Source organism: Oculina patagonica, chromosome 1, assembly GCF_052425735.1.
Source record: "Oculina patagonica isolate OP01 chromosome 1, crgOcupat, whole genome shotgun sequence".
In the NCBI taxonomy this organism is placed as follows: domain Eukaryota; kingdom Metazoa; phylum Cnidaria; class Anthozoa; order Scleractinia; family Oculinidae; genus Oculina; species Oculina patagonica.
The window spans coordinates 35,368,964-35,380,697 of NC_135758.1; the positions used below are offsets into that span (position 1 = coordinate 35,368,964).

An 11,734-nucleotide genomic window follows, 5' to 3' on the forward strand; every position below is an offset into this window, starting at 1 on the left:
CTTATTTCAATGCCTCTCTCCTGCTAGCCTCATTCCGGCCCAGGGTCTTCTTCCCCTCTTCCTCTTTTTGTCAACTGTAACATGGAACCCGAGCGCTTAAAAAACGAAATGATTTACCTGGGTGCTCGTGTCTCTCTGTACGCGTCTTTGCATCAGAGCAAACACGGTTATTTCGTGTGATTTTAAAAAGCAATCGTTTCAAGCGCGAACAAGAGCCTATATTAACGTTTCGAGTTTTAAGTACTAACAATTTATACATTTATGTCTAAGTTAAGTATTGTGTTAAGTATTGACTATTATTTCTCCTCGGGTGCGAGTCTTGGGTTTCGTATCTCCCCAAGACTCGAACCCGGGGAGAACTAATAGTCAATACTTGTAGCTCAAGACATGAAAGTATACTCCAGTTTCGGACCTGAAATCTCTCAGAAAAACCGTCTTCGCTCTGAAGCAAATCCATTCCAAAACGAATAAAGAAAGGCACATTAGTATAAGAAAGCTATAAAGCACTCGGTTTTCTTGTGAAACTGTCGCGCGCTCCAATTTCGCCCGTTTAATTGTTCCTGCCGGGCCCTGCTTATTTGCACCCCCCCCCCCCCGAAAAAAAAACACTGGTCTCCATCGATGATTCAGCCAAAAATTTCTAGATATAATCGAACTGAACAAATTAAGGCTACCACTCGAAATCAAGTTCGTGACAAACTTACAGACTTTTAGGAAATACTATGTGGTTATGCAGTGAATGGTGAGAGACTAAACATCTAAACCTCTTTTACCTGTAAACCAAACCGCAACAGGTCAACACTCTCCTTGATTAGGCCGGCAGCTGCGTTGGTCTCCAGTTTGTACCCCTTGTGCTTGCTGTAGTCAAGAAAGTGCACCCCAGTGCCATCTCCATTTCCTTCGCAGAGCAGAAACAGCCGATACTTTGGCTGCCTATACGTCAAAAGCGTTTTGATAGCATTGACTTTAACAACAGAAGACCTCTGAAATTCTGGTAGGAGGCAAACGGTTCGTGGAACGTCGTACTAAAGAAAGTGATGCAAACGTATTTTAAGAAACGTTTCAGGAAAATATCTCACTTTGTTTCAAAAAAGGGAGGATCGTTACGACATTTGAAAAAATCGCATTTCCAAAATGGGCTTTTAAGTATGAGTATGAGCCTAGATCGCACAAGCAGCACTTCCCGACTGCTTTTGCTATCATTTTAGTCAAGAACAGAACACTGCATCAAGTTTGTCTGTTTCTCTCATATTAATTCCCATGAATTCCCCCTCATGAAGATAAAGGAAATGATCAAAGTAAGGGTGTGGTCTTGATGCATATTTACTCGATTAAACGCCGGGTCTAGACTGTGGAGTTGAAAATAACTGAGTCTCTCGAGCATTTATTCGAGGTGTACGAAGCTGTAGGTATAATGGAAAGATATATGGCTGTCAAAAACTATGGATAAAAAAGCCTCCATGCCGGGTCCACTAGGCCAAATTGAGAAGCCGGGGCGTTAAATCGAGGAAATACAGTAGCATTAGTAATATGTAATATGGGCAACTGTAATATACTTACAACTAGAGTCGAGACTTAAACTTACATTTTTCATGTCGACGAAAAACTTGGTCATGTCTTCAAACATTGTTTTGATATCCTTAAGTAGTTTCGCCCCGTGCCTCTCCTCCCTATCACCAAAGTACCTCATCAGCGGACGTAGCAGCATGTTTGAGGTGGGAATCTCAGGTTTGGAGTACGGGCTACCTATCGTATTGAATGCAAAGTACAATCAAATACAAGAGACAAAACAGCAGACGTCGAGAGCCAATAACAAAGTTAAAATTTGCTATATTTGTTTAATCTCTTCCAAAGGTTGGTTTTAAACCTACCTTGTCATTCCAAAAGAAAGCTTTAAAATATTTCTTATGTACATTTAATTTAATTGTCATGCATTTAGTAATGCACCTATTTAAAAGTGTGACTTAATGATTGGTCATCGCAGACACAAACTCTAGATGTGACATAAAACTAATACACCGACATGTAGGGTCTTTTGGTTATTACATACCTGGATGTTGTGGTCGGTGGAAAGGATGCCAGTCCAACTCTGTCATCGGTCGAGTGTCTTTGAAACCATTCAACAAGTCATCAACTGCCAAATGTCCATGACATCTTCCACACATACGCTCAGTCTCGCCTTGTGCTGCCGCCTCTTGCACCACGGACAAATCAACATAATACTGCCTACAGATGCTGCATGACGTCTTAACACTGATCTCGCACGAGCTGCCAAATTTGGTGAGGCGTCTTTGGAGGAAACTCACCGCTGCTTCTGCACCCGTACTGCACATATCCTGGCTGCCCGACCGTACAGTCACCCTTACCTCTGCAACAGCCTTGTTGACCGCACAAGGTCCACAATCAATACGGAACTCGTATTGATCACTATAGATGACCATAGAGTATTTTCCAAGGGTCACACGACTGAATTCTTGCACAAGGTTCGCAGCGAGATCTTGGAAAATGGCATGAAGGTGATAGGGCGGCACGGTTAGCATTAGATGCCTGTAGATTGTGTACTTTGGCTCGTCAACCAAGGGCCAGTTCTCCTCTGGTATCAAGGACAGGAAAGGAATGATGTCGATTGTACTCTTATCCATTCTTTCCACGGCCACGCGCTTTTCAATCAGTAAGTTAACTATGAGCTGCTTTGTCGAATCTGTGAACGTCAAAAGCAAAGTACCAGAGTGTTTTAAAAATAAATGGAATAAAAACACTACATCAAATTGTGCGTTGATCCATTTGTTTTGTTTAACAGGAACAAAAAGGGCATTGCGAAGAGACGAAAAACTTAATTAAGATGGTGATCATGAAATTTAGTAACTTATACTGAAAAATATTTCAGACTTAAATACGTACAATGACGTTCTTCGCCACGTACTTCCTCCTCAGAATTCCTGAGGATAAACGTTTAACGTTCAAATAAAATCACTGTTAGACATCATGTAAGACATTCTCCGACGCAATATGTATGTTAAAACATAACGTGACGAAGATCAGATACAAAAAAGATGCCGAGAACTTTCATTCTTACCTAAGGTGTTCCTGTCTAATGCCCCCAAATGACTGGACTTGGCCATTTCAGTAAGGTACCTCGCAAGCCAAGAGGGCTGAAGAACAAGGGTGAAAGAATCTCCTCCAACTACCAGACCCACTCCTGTCAGCTGAAGGTATTCGGCAGCTTTCCTGCACAGATGATCCCCCTGGATTCCACACTCACCGGTAATGCACTTGAAGGTGGAATAATCAAGAAGCTCAATTCCTCTTCTCTTCCTTTCAAGAACTTTTGAAGTCAGACTTTCTAATCTGTGCCACACAAGACTTTGATAGCTGCTTGTTTCGCCTACAACAAACAATACTTCCTCCAATAGTTTGCCGGGTTCTGAAGCAAAGGTGGTCCCAGCAAAAATGGACCGCTTCATCATCGGATTTACTTTTTGGAATGGCTTGAGATCAATTTCATTCGCGTGTGCAGCACTAAGATTCACCCCCAGGAGGATAACATTAGCAGATGGAGCATACAGTGACAGTTGGTGCAGCCAAAAGGTGAAGTTCTCTTCTGAAAGATTACCACAGCAAGCATCCCAGACGTATATGTAGATTCCGCTGTCGGTCATCGAGGCCAGCATCAGTGCCTCCTGAGTCACTAAATCAGCAGTGATGCTGGGAACTCCCCATAATTCAACCCCCGAATATTGAGCATTGATGGCTTGCTGAAGAACACCACCCACTGCTCTCATGCACTCCATGTCAGAGCCAAGCAAAGACAGCTTACTCCTTTTCGTCAAATGACCTTTCTCGGCATTCACTTTAAATGGGCTTCCAAGCACGTTCTTTCCATTCTTCGTTATGGAAACTTTGAAAGGGCCTTCGGCGTAAAAAACCATGGAAGCCACGTACGACTTATGCCCTCTTTGCTTTATATAACCTTTACAGTAGACTTGATTCAAGTCTTCGAATTCAACTGCCTCAGCTCGAAATTCCTAAAGACAAATAGTGAAATTCAGCCATGAGTAGTCGACACAAAACCGGTTTCAGCACTTAGTGTTGGTACCGATTCACAGTTCTTAACTTACCATACAGGAACTACTGCCAGTGCTTGCATCTCTTTGCAGAATTTCAACTTCGAATGGCTTGCCAACTACAGCAAGATGATGTTCTGCTATTCCAACATCGCCCATTATTTCCACTTTGTACCCCGCTGCAGGAGAGCCATTCTCTTGCTTTTGCTGACGCGTCATAATATCACGGGGTGCCGTTGAGGTAGTGGTGCTCAAATGTTTTCCCATTGCCTTCTCTCCTCTAGGCAAATCTAACTGACCCCAGAAATACACCTGAAAGAAAGATACTAGCAGTAAATCGTTACCGATGTCCATACATTTAACAGTGGCATACCGTGATATAATCCACAAAGGATTTTCCTTTTACTTTAATGACTGTCCAGCCTTCGGAGCTGCTGTATCGTCCATGACACAGATTAACGTCTATCAACTAATACATACATCTAAAACACGTATATTGCAAACTGAAATTTGAAAATGAGAATTCTTAACTATTTTAAACAGAGAAAATTAAGAATAAGCATATACACCTTAAAAAGTATATAAAGTCAACTGTCTCTTAACGGACACTTCTAAAAGACGGACACCTGGTGTTCTTCACATCTCTGCCATTTTTAGTCATTTTGCTGTAGCTAAACTCCCTACAACACGAACACCTCTTTAGAACGGACAGCTGGAGACGGTCCCGACAGCGTCAGTTTTAGAGAGAGTTAACTGTACCCACCTTTCCACGTTCTGTGAGAGCAGCAGTGCTTGCCCAGCCACAACATGCAGTTTGCACCCTTTCGAACTCTGTTAGTGGCACTAGCTGGAACGTCTCAGTACTTTGAAAGGTGCCAAGTCCCAACTGACCAGAACGACCATCTCCACATGTAAACAGCATTCCTCTGTCTGATAAAGCGACTAGGTGGCCTGCTCCACACGCAATTTGTACGATTATTTCACTGTCCAATTCTTTGTGATGGACAAAATCAGTGCCTCCCATAGGGGACCAACTGTACACATCTCCAATGTTAGAGCAAAAGAGAAACGTGCTGAGACTAGCCTCGACTGCCATTAGACTTGGACAGAACGTTATGGCAGTGAACTCTACTGGTGGTAGGCTCTCAGTGTCTGATTCACTGAGCTCGGCGAACAAAGTATGTATGAGGTCTTCTGGAATAATCTGTCTTCTAGGAGACAAAAAAGCCAACAACCACCGCCAGATGTCCACATAATAGGCTTTTCCTTGTTGATCCATGCTGACCAAACCTGATCCCACTGAGCAAAGAGTAGACAGGTTTGTCTTGTTACATCGAATCGGCGGTGTGCGATCCTCCTTAGCCTGGCAGTCAGACTCAGGTTTGATTCCAGCGCAAAATAGCAGATTGCTGGTGTTGGTCAGTGCCACAACAAGCTCAATAAATGACTCCCCTGAAGACACGTGACAAGTGGTGACATCACTGATGCCCAATTCTTGATCACTGGCAGCAGGGTCTATGGAACCATTGCTGTTGACGTTAAAGGGTATCGGATCTTCCAACGTCGACCCGTAGTAGCACTTTCCCCACAGCATTACATCACCATCATTTGTTAATACCATCGTGTAGTCTTCATTGCAGCACAGTTCTTTAGCTCTACGATACAAAAAACGTGAAAGTATTTTTAGTTGTCATAACAGGTATTTCACCATAGATTCAGTTTCGTTTCTGTCAATTAACCCGAAACACGCAAAAAGGCCAAACGAGTGGTGGCTTTCAATGTTTTTAGAAAGGCGCAAGTTCAATAACATTAGTATCTGGATTTAAACTACGGAAGATTATGGCGTTTAAATGCAAACAACTTTTGAGGCTTTATACGTTCCATGGTACAATGAGAACGGATTTCAACTGGAAAGTAGCAGGGAGGCGTACTGCTGTCTAAAGGTGGCTAATAACAACGAAATCCTGGAAAAATTATACGGACCTGATTTCATCTCCTGTGGCAGTCTTTCCGAGGCAGACTTTACGCGGTACATCGCTGTCTCCAGACGCAGTAAAGTAACCAAGCTGTCCAAAAGCATTGTTACCACATGTGTACACTTCCCCTTTCAATGTTAAAAACCCGGTGTGTTTCCCACCAGCTGAAACTTGCCTTACAAACGTACTAGTGGAATATAGTTCGTTGATATATCGCGGAACGAACAAGTTGCGGCGATGACCCAAGCCAAGACGGCCATGTGAACCTCTTCCCCATGCAAACGCAATTCCGGTGTACCACACTCCATTAGCCACACAGACAGTGTGATGGGTGCCGCAAGCTACCGATGTCACTTTGACATTGTCGACGTGACTCACTCTTGTGGGTACTGCAATAGACCGTGTTAGTGCTTCATCGGCACACTCCAGTCCCCACTGGTACAGGAAACCTCTGTTGGTTAGTGCCACGGCATGGTCACTTCCTGCAGCAATGGCTTGGATGTTCCAAAGTGATTCAATCTGTATAATTTAATTTGGAACAAAGGAATCGAGGTATTACAAAATGTCCATTCTAGTATCATAAGGCCATCGAAAAAATTGACTGTGCCTCAGAAAAACCCTTTTTTACATAAATGCTTTTATTAATGTACGGAAAAAAATGCTTCCAAATAATTCTTCTGCTGAGCACCTTGATAAGTTTGAGTATTCGGTGCCAATCTTTTAGCTCTAGCTGCTAATTAGGTTTCTTGTCCTTCTACGTTTTTTGACTTTTTTGTCAAAGGTACTTACCAACGTAGGCAATGCTCTGTCGGTTTCGTCTCCATGTCCCAACTTTCCCTTGGCACCAGATCCACAAGAATAGACCTGCCCCTCCGTTGTCAACATCAACGTGAAATCTGCACCACAGGAGACCTCTTTGATTTGACAGTTTATCGATGTCACAGGTGTTGGAGAAGGAGGATCAAAATTTAAAACCAAGTGTTCCTCAAGGCCAAGTGCTCCATCTTTTCCATGGCCCCAAGTTGAAACGCTTTTGTTGTCGCTAAGAACAACGGCTGCATGACTGGAAGACATACTCATACATGCCACACTTCCAGAAACTGGTGAGGGTTTAAAACGGAAATTGTTCTCTATGACGGATTTCTCCGACAAATTTGTCTTACTCATTTTGGCAAAAACCGAGTTCAGGCCGATCTCTGAGGGGTTATCGTCTTCTGATTGAAGTAGCATGTAGAAAAGGCCATCGGTCCTTTCCCAGTCCAACTTATCACCTAAAACAGAAGAAGAAGATAAAAGTAATTTATCTTGATTACAAGATTGAGCAGTGTATTATATGTCCCTATGACAATAGATACAGAATATAGATACAGTAGAACCCCGAAATAACGATATGCCAAGGAAGCAGTAAAATTATATCGTTATACCAAGGAATCGTTATATCGAAACTCCCAATATAACGATATGGCCGTAAAATAACCGAAAATATCGTTATATCGCGTATCGGGGTAAACCTAACAAATACTTTTTTACTGCATATTAAAGTAGGATAAAGTTGATAAAGAGCCTTTGAACACAGTATAATTTTCATATACTATCGTACAAAACTGTTAACAAAAACGTTAAAGATTACTCGATTACTGTAAAGTTATTGCATTAAATTCGATGTTTTGCTCAAATTGTGACTGTGAATAGTATCCAGAATAGTAATTATATCGTTATATCAGGAAAGATTTTATGTTCGGTCCGCTAAATTCTCATCGTTAAATCGTGAATATCGTTATATCGAAGATCGTTATATCGTGGTTCCGTCCCATACATTTTACCGTAACTTTTGCCGGGACATAGAATATTTATCGTTATATCGGGAATATCGTTATATCGAGGATCGTTATATCGGGGTTCCACTGTATATCGCAATGGCCACTAACGTGAGATACATTGTTTAGAGAGCATTCAGTTTGTCGGTAGAAAAAAAACGCCAATTCGCTGTTTTCACCGTTCCCATAATACATCTTGTTTACCCCCCAAAATTTTTGCATAAGCATTGTTTTCAATTTCTCTTGGGATTTACAATGACGTACAATCGTCCCAGGAGAAATTGAAAACAATGCTTATGTAAAAATTTTGGGGGGTAAACAAGATGTATTATGGGATCGTGAAAAAAGCGAATTTGGAATGGCACCCAATTAGGTCTACAACAAGTGGGAAATCGCGTTTCTTCATAGAGTAATATTAATTTCTTGCGTAAAGAATGCACTGCCAAGAAATCATAAGTTCGATACAAAAACGTTTCCAGATAAGAGAAACTCGCGGACTTTTGTATGAGAGTTTAAAAACTCTCGCTCAGAGTAAAACGGCCGCTTTCCATCTCCTCGATCCATTGCCAATGCAGTTATGGTATAGCTTGTACGCGAAACTGATTGTTTCGGTCTTTGTGTGAGGTATTGTAAAACAAGGTTATCAGGCACATACTCACACAAAGTCATTAACTTACGTGAAGAGAAAAGCAGCTTTTTGATGCGTTTGAATTCTGTCTTTGTGGGTTGTCGTCTAATCGTTGTTCCATACTTGATAACACCCTCTAGGGTTTCATGCTGCCACGTGCTAGGTGGCGAATTAGCCATCACACAGGACCAGAGTTTGTTTGCCCTGCTATGTGATTTCATCGGGCTTTCTGACGACTTGATCACTGCCTCCTTTAAGCTATAATATTAGAAATAATAGTTAGTAAACCTTTAATTTGTTACCGTTAAGACAGGAAGTCACTGGTGATTACGTCGGGAGAAAAGATGGTCTACTTTTAAGGTTTTAATCAAGTCCTGGATTCGGAAGTGATCATTGTGTAACTTCTTTGTGAGTAATATGAATGAAGTGTGTGATGAACTCAGTCTGGTCTGGGAAAAGGCTAGACTTTCTCCAAGTCAGTCGTTGATAAATCAGGCTAATGAAGGCGCGCAGGATTATTTGCGTGTTAGACGCACGAGGAAAAAAAACACGAGGGTGGAATGTTTCCCATCTATTTTGTCACGCGCTGCTTTCACAAGACCATTGTGCTTAGTTAGAGAGAACCACAAATCCTATCAGACGAATGACTTAGAGCAAATCTAGGAATCAATGATTCTACGCACGATGTAACTATCAGATTGAGGAATTTCACAAATTTGAAAGTGTTTCCAGACTGTTGATACTTTTCCTATCAAGCTCACTATCAAAATTCAGAAATGTGTTGGGGTGGTTTTATTATATTGCAAAATAATTCTTTACCGTCGTTTGGACCACGTTCCCCACTTGAAGGTCTTGTTCTCTCCTGTCATAGTGACACACTGATGGGACAACATAAGGTCTGATATCTCTTCTTCCTCAGTGTTAAGAAGGACTGGATCAGGGTACCTCACAAGAGCTCCTTTACCAAGGAGCATATTATCCAGCAAGTGGACATCTGAACTTGTGATGGGGCCATCGTCAACATCAACACTGCCTGGTACAACCAGTACATCCCGAGATGGGTCAGGAAACATGTCATTGGCTTTCTTAGCAATTCTGGTAAATAGCTCATGGGTGTTAAATGATTTGGCTGCTGATGTGATCCACATCTCTGCTCCAATTTCCGCAGCAAAAGATGTTGCCTCCATTTGCAATGTGGCACTATGCTGTGCTGCATCTGTTTTTGTTCCAACAACAAACTTTGGAACCTTAGAAACATCACCTTTGAATTTTTGGGTAAACACATGATACCAGTGATTAAGGCTTTTGAAGCTTGAGGGTTCATCAAGGGCAAATACAAAGACAACACAATGCAGTTGTCTCAAGTAGACATCAACAAGAGGGGTAAATTCTGCCTTTCCTGAGGTGTCAGTAATGAGAAGCCTGCATGTGTCTGTTAAGTCAAAGTATGTTACCCAGGCCCCTGCAGTTGATATGTACTCTTTGGGGAGTTTCCATGCCTCTTGATCATTTTTAAGGGCTTTTATCAGGGCAGTCTTTCCAGCTCTTGCATCTCCAAGAAGAACGACTTTGAACCACTGAGATAAGGCAGAGTGAAGGCTGTCACCTGTCAAAGTCATTTGTTAAAATAAGCTTTATTTAACAAAATAATCATATCCTTATTTTACAACCAATGCAAATCTCTTTCTCAGATGTTGACACTCTGGCGCTCCCCGTTAAAAGGCCTGGATTTCAATAACGTTTAATACCTCTCTCATATGGATGCTACCTTCCACACTACAGCCTGAGAACCCAGTCGTCAGATATTTCTATTTGTAATAAACTTTTCGTCTTCCTGATGATTATTTTTTCGATATTTGATCATGAAGAACCTGTTTTTACCAGGTTGTTTGGTTTTGCTAAAACGTGTCGACATTGTGGTTTCGAGCGTTCTTCTGATTGGATAGTAGCCCTCACTGTGTAAATAGTTCACAACGGATCGGAAACATTACCTTTTTCGTTTCTGAGGAAACGAGACAAGTCAGACAATAATCTCACTTGTTTGCTCTAGACCTATCAAGCCATACATGTTGAATCTGTGCAAATTGGGAACCTCTCTAAGCTTTTTTTGATGTATGTTTTCCACAAAAATTTAAAGTCACTATAGTGTTCTTTGTGTTGTCACGTTTAGACTGTTCACAGCCTGTATAATTTTCAACAGAAAACAACGCGAAAGAAAAAGCGCGAGAAGCGAGCGCGAAACATGAGGGGGAGGGGGCGGAGGGTAAGCGAAGACCCCCTACCTCTTATTTTCGAAGGCAAATTTTACCAGTGGGGTCGTCACAAAGAGCGAGGCAGCGAGGCGTGCGATCCATTCCGGTTAGCCTAAATAGCACTTCGGTTAACCTACTGTTAGACTTGCGTCACCGGGGTCTACTACCACCAAACCAGAAACGAGGAGCGAACGACTTTTAGAAAGTCTAACCTACTGTTAGCTTAGGTAGCTTGCGGTTAGCCTTTTTATTTACTAATTTGGAGTATAGATTTCTGCCTCGCATGCCTCACTGCCTTTCCTCGCACGCCTCGCTGCCTCGCACATTTGTAAGACTCTTACCTGTTCAGTTCTCACGATTCTTTGACCGCATTCAACGATCGAAGAAAAATACGAGAAAATAGAGGGTTGTGAACAGTCTCTCGATCACATACTTGGTGGTCAAAGATAGTGTTCGATTTATCAGATAAATAGCCAAAAATATTATCAAAAGTAAAGTATTATTATTTTTTCGTATTAACAAGCAAAAGTGTTACATTAATGTCGCATTGTAATACAGTGGTCGTCTGGTGAAGGATACTCCATGAAAATTCGTGGAATACTTGGAAATACCGGAAGTAAAGGTACCCCTTTGATACATTTCAATACTTGTCGATTAACGCTATTTTCAGCCGCCACACATTAAGCATAAATTGCAATATATGGAGATCAGAAAATTAATCAGATATTCCCAGGTTAGATTAGTCTCGTTAGGTTTCAAATTGGCGTTTCACCCAACACCTACCCGCCAAATTCCTAGAAGCAGCTTCAGACATCGAGGACTCTTGGGCTGAACGCGATCGAAGCACGATATAGCTGATACTAACCAGAAAGCTCGGCTTGGAGTGTCTTTATGCAAAGAAATGGAATTCACCGTTCTACATTCTCTCTCTGTGAAGACGATTTCAAATGTTTCTCAAATCATTCGGAATGATTATTTCTGCACACGATCGATGGCT

General features: G+C 41.8%; 1 protein-coding gene across 3 annotated transcripts in view; it reads right to left on the reverse strand.

The window, feature by feature from the left end:
• The window catches only part of LOC144666360 (uncharacterized), a 66,025-nt gene that overhangs the window by 3,242 nt on the left and 51,049 nt on the right, over positions 1–11,734 (reverse strand). Inside the window, exons 1-11 of one of the 3 annotated variants that reach the window (XM_078527792.1) lie at positions 11,521–11,733; positions 9,305–10,091; positions 8,535–8,743; positions 6,830–7,311; positions 6,048–6,559; positions 4,828–5,719; positions 4,119–4,376; positions 3,077–4,025; positions 2,051–2,701; positions 1,586–1,746; positions 774–1,025 (exon numbers count right to left, since the gene is read on the reverse strand). In XM_078527792.1, coding sequence (XP_078383918.1) covers positions 774–1,025; positions 1,586–1,746; positions 2,051–2,701; positions 3,077–4,025; positions 4,119–4,376; positions 4,828–5,719; positions 6,048–6,559; positions 6,830–7,311; positions 8,535–8,743; positions 9,305–10,091; positions 11,521–11,551 — 5,184 coding nt within the window. In that variant the 5' untranslated portion in view covers positions 11,552–11,733. Of the gene's footprint in view, positions 1–773; positions 1,026–1,585; positions 1,747–2,050; positions 2,702–3,076; positions 4,026–4,118; positions 4,377–4,827; positions 5,720–6,047; positions 6,560–6,829; positions 7,312–8,534; positions 8,744–9,304; positions 10,092–11,520; position 11,734 lie in introns of those variants that run through there. The other 2 variants (XM_078527798.1, XM_078527783.1) reach the window with 2 other exon arrangements.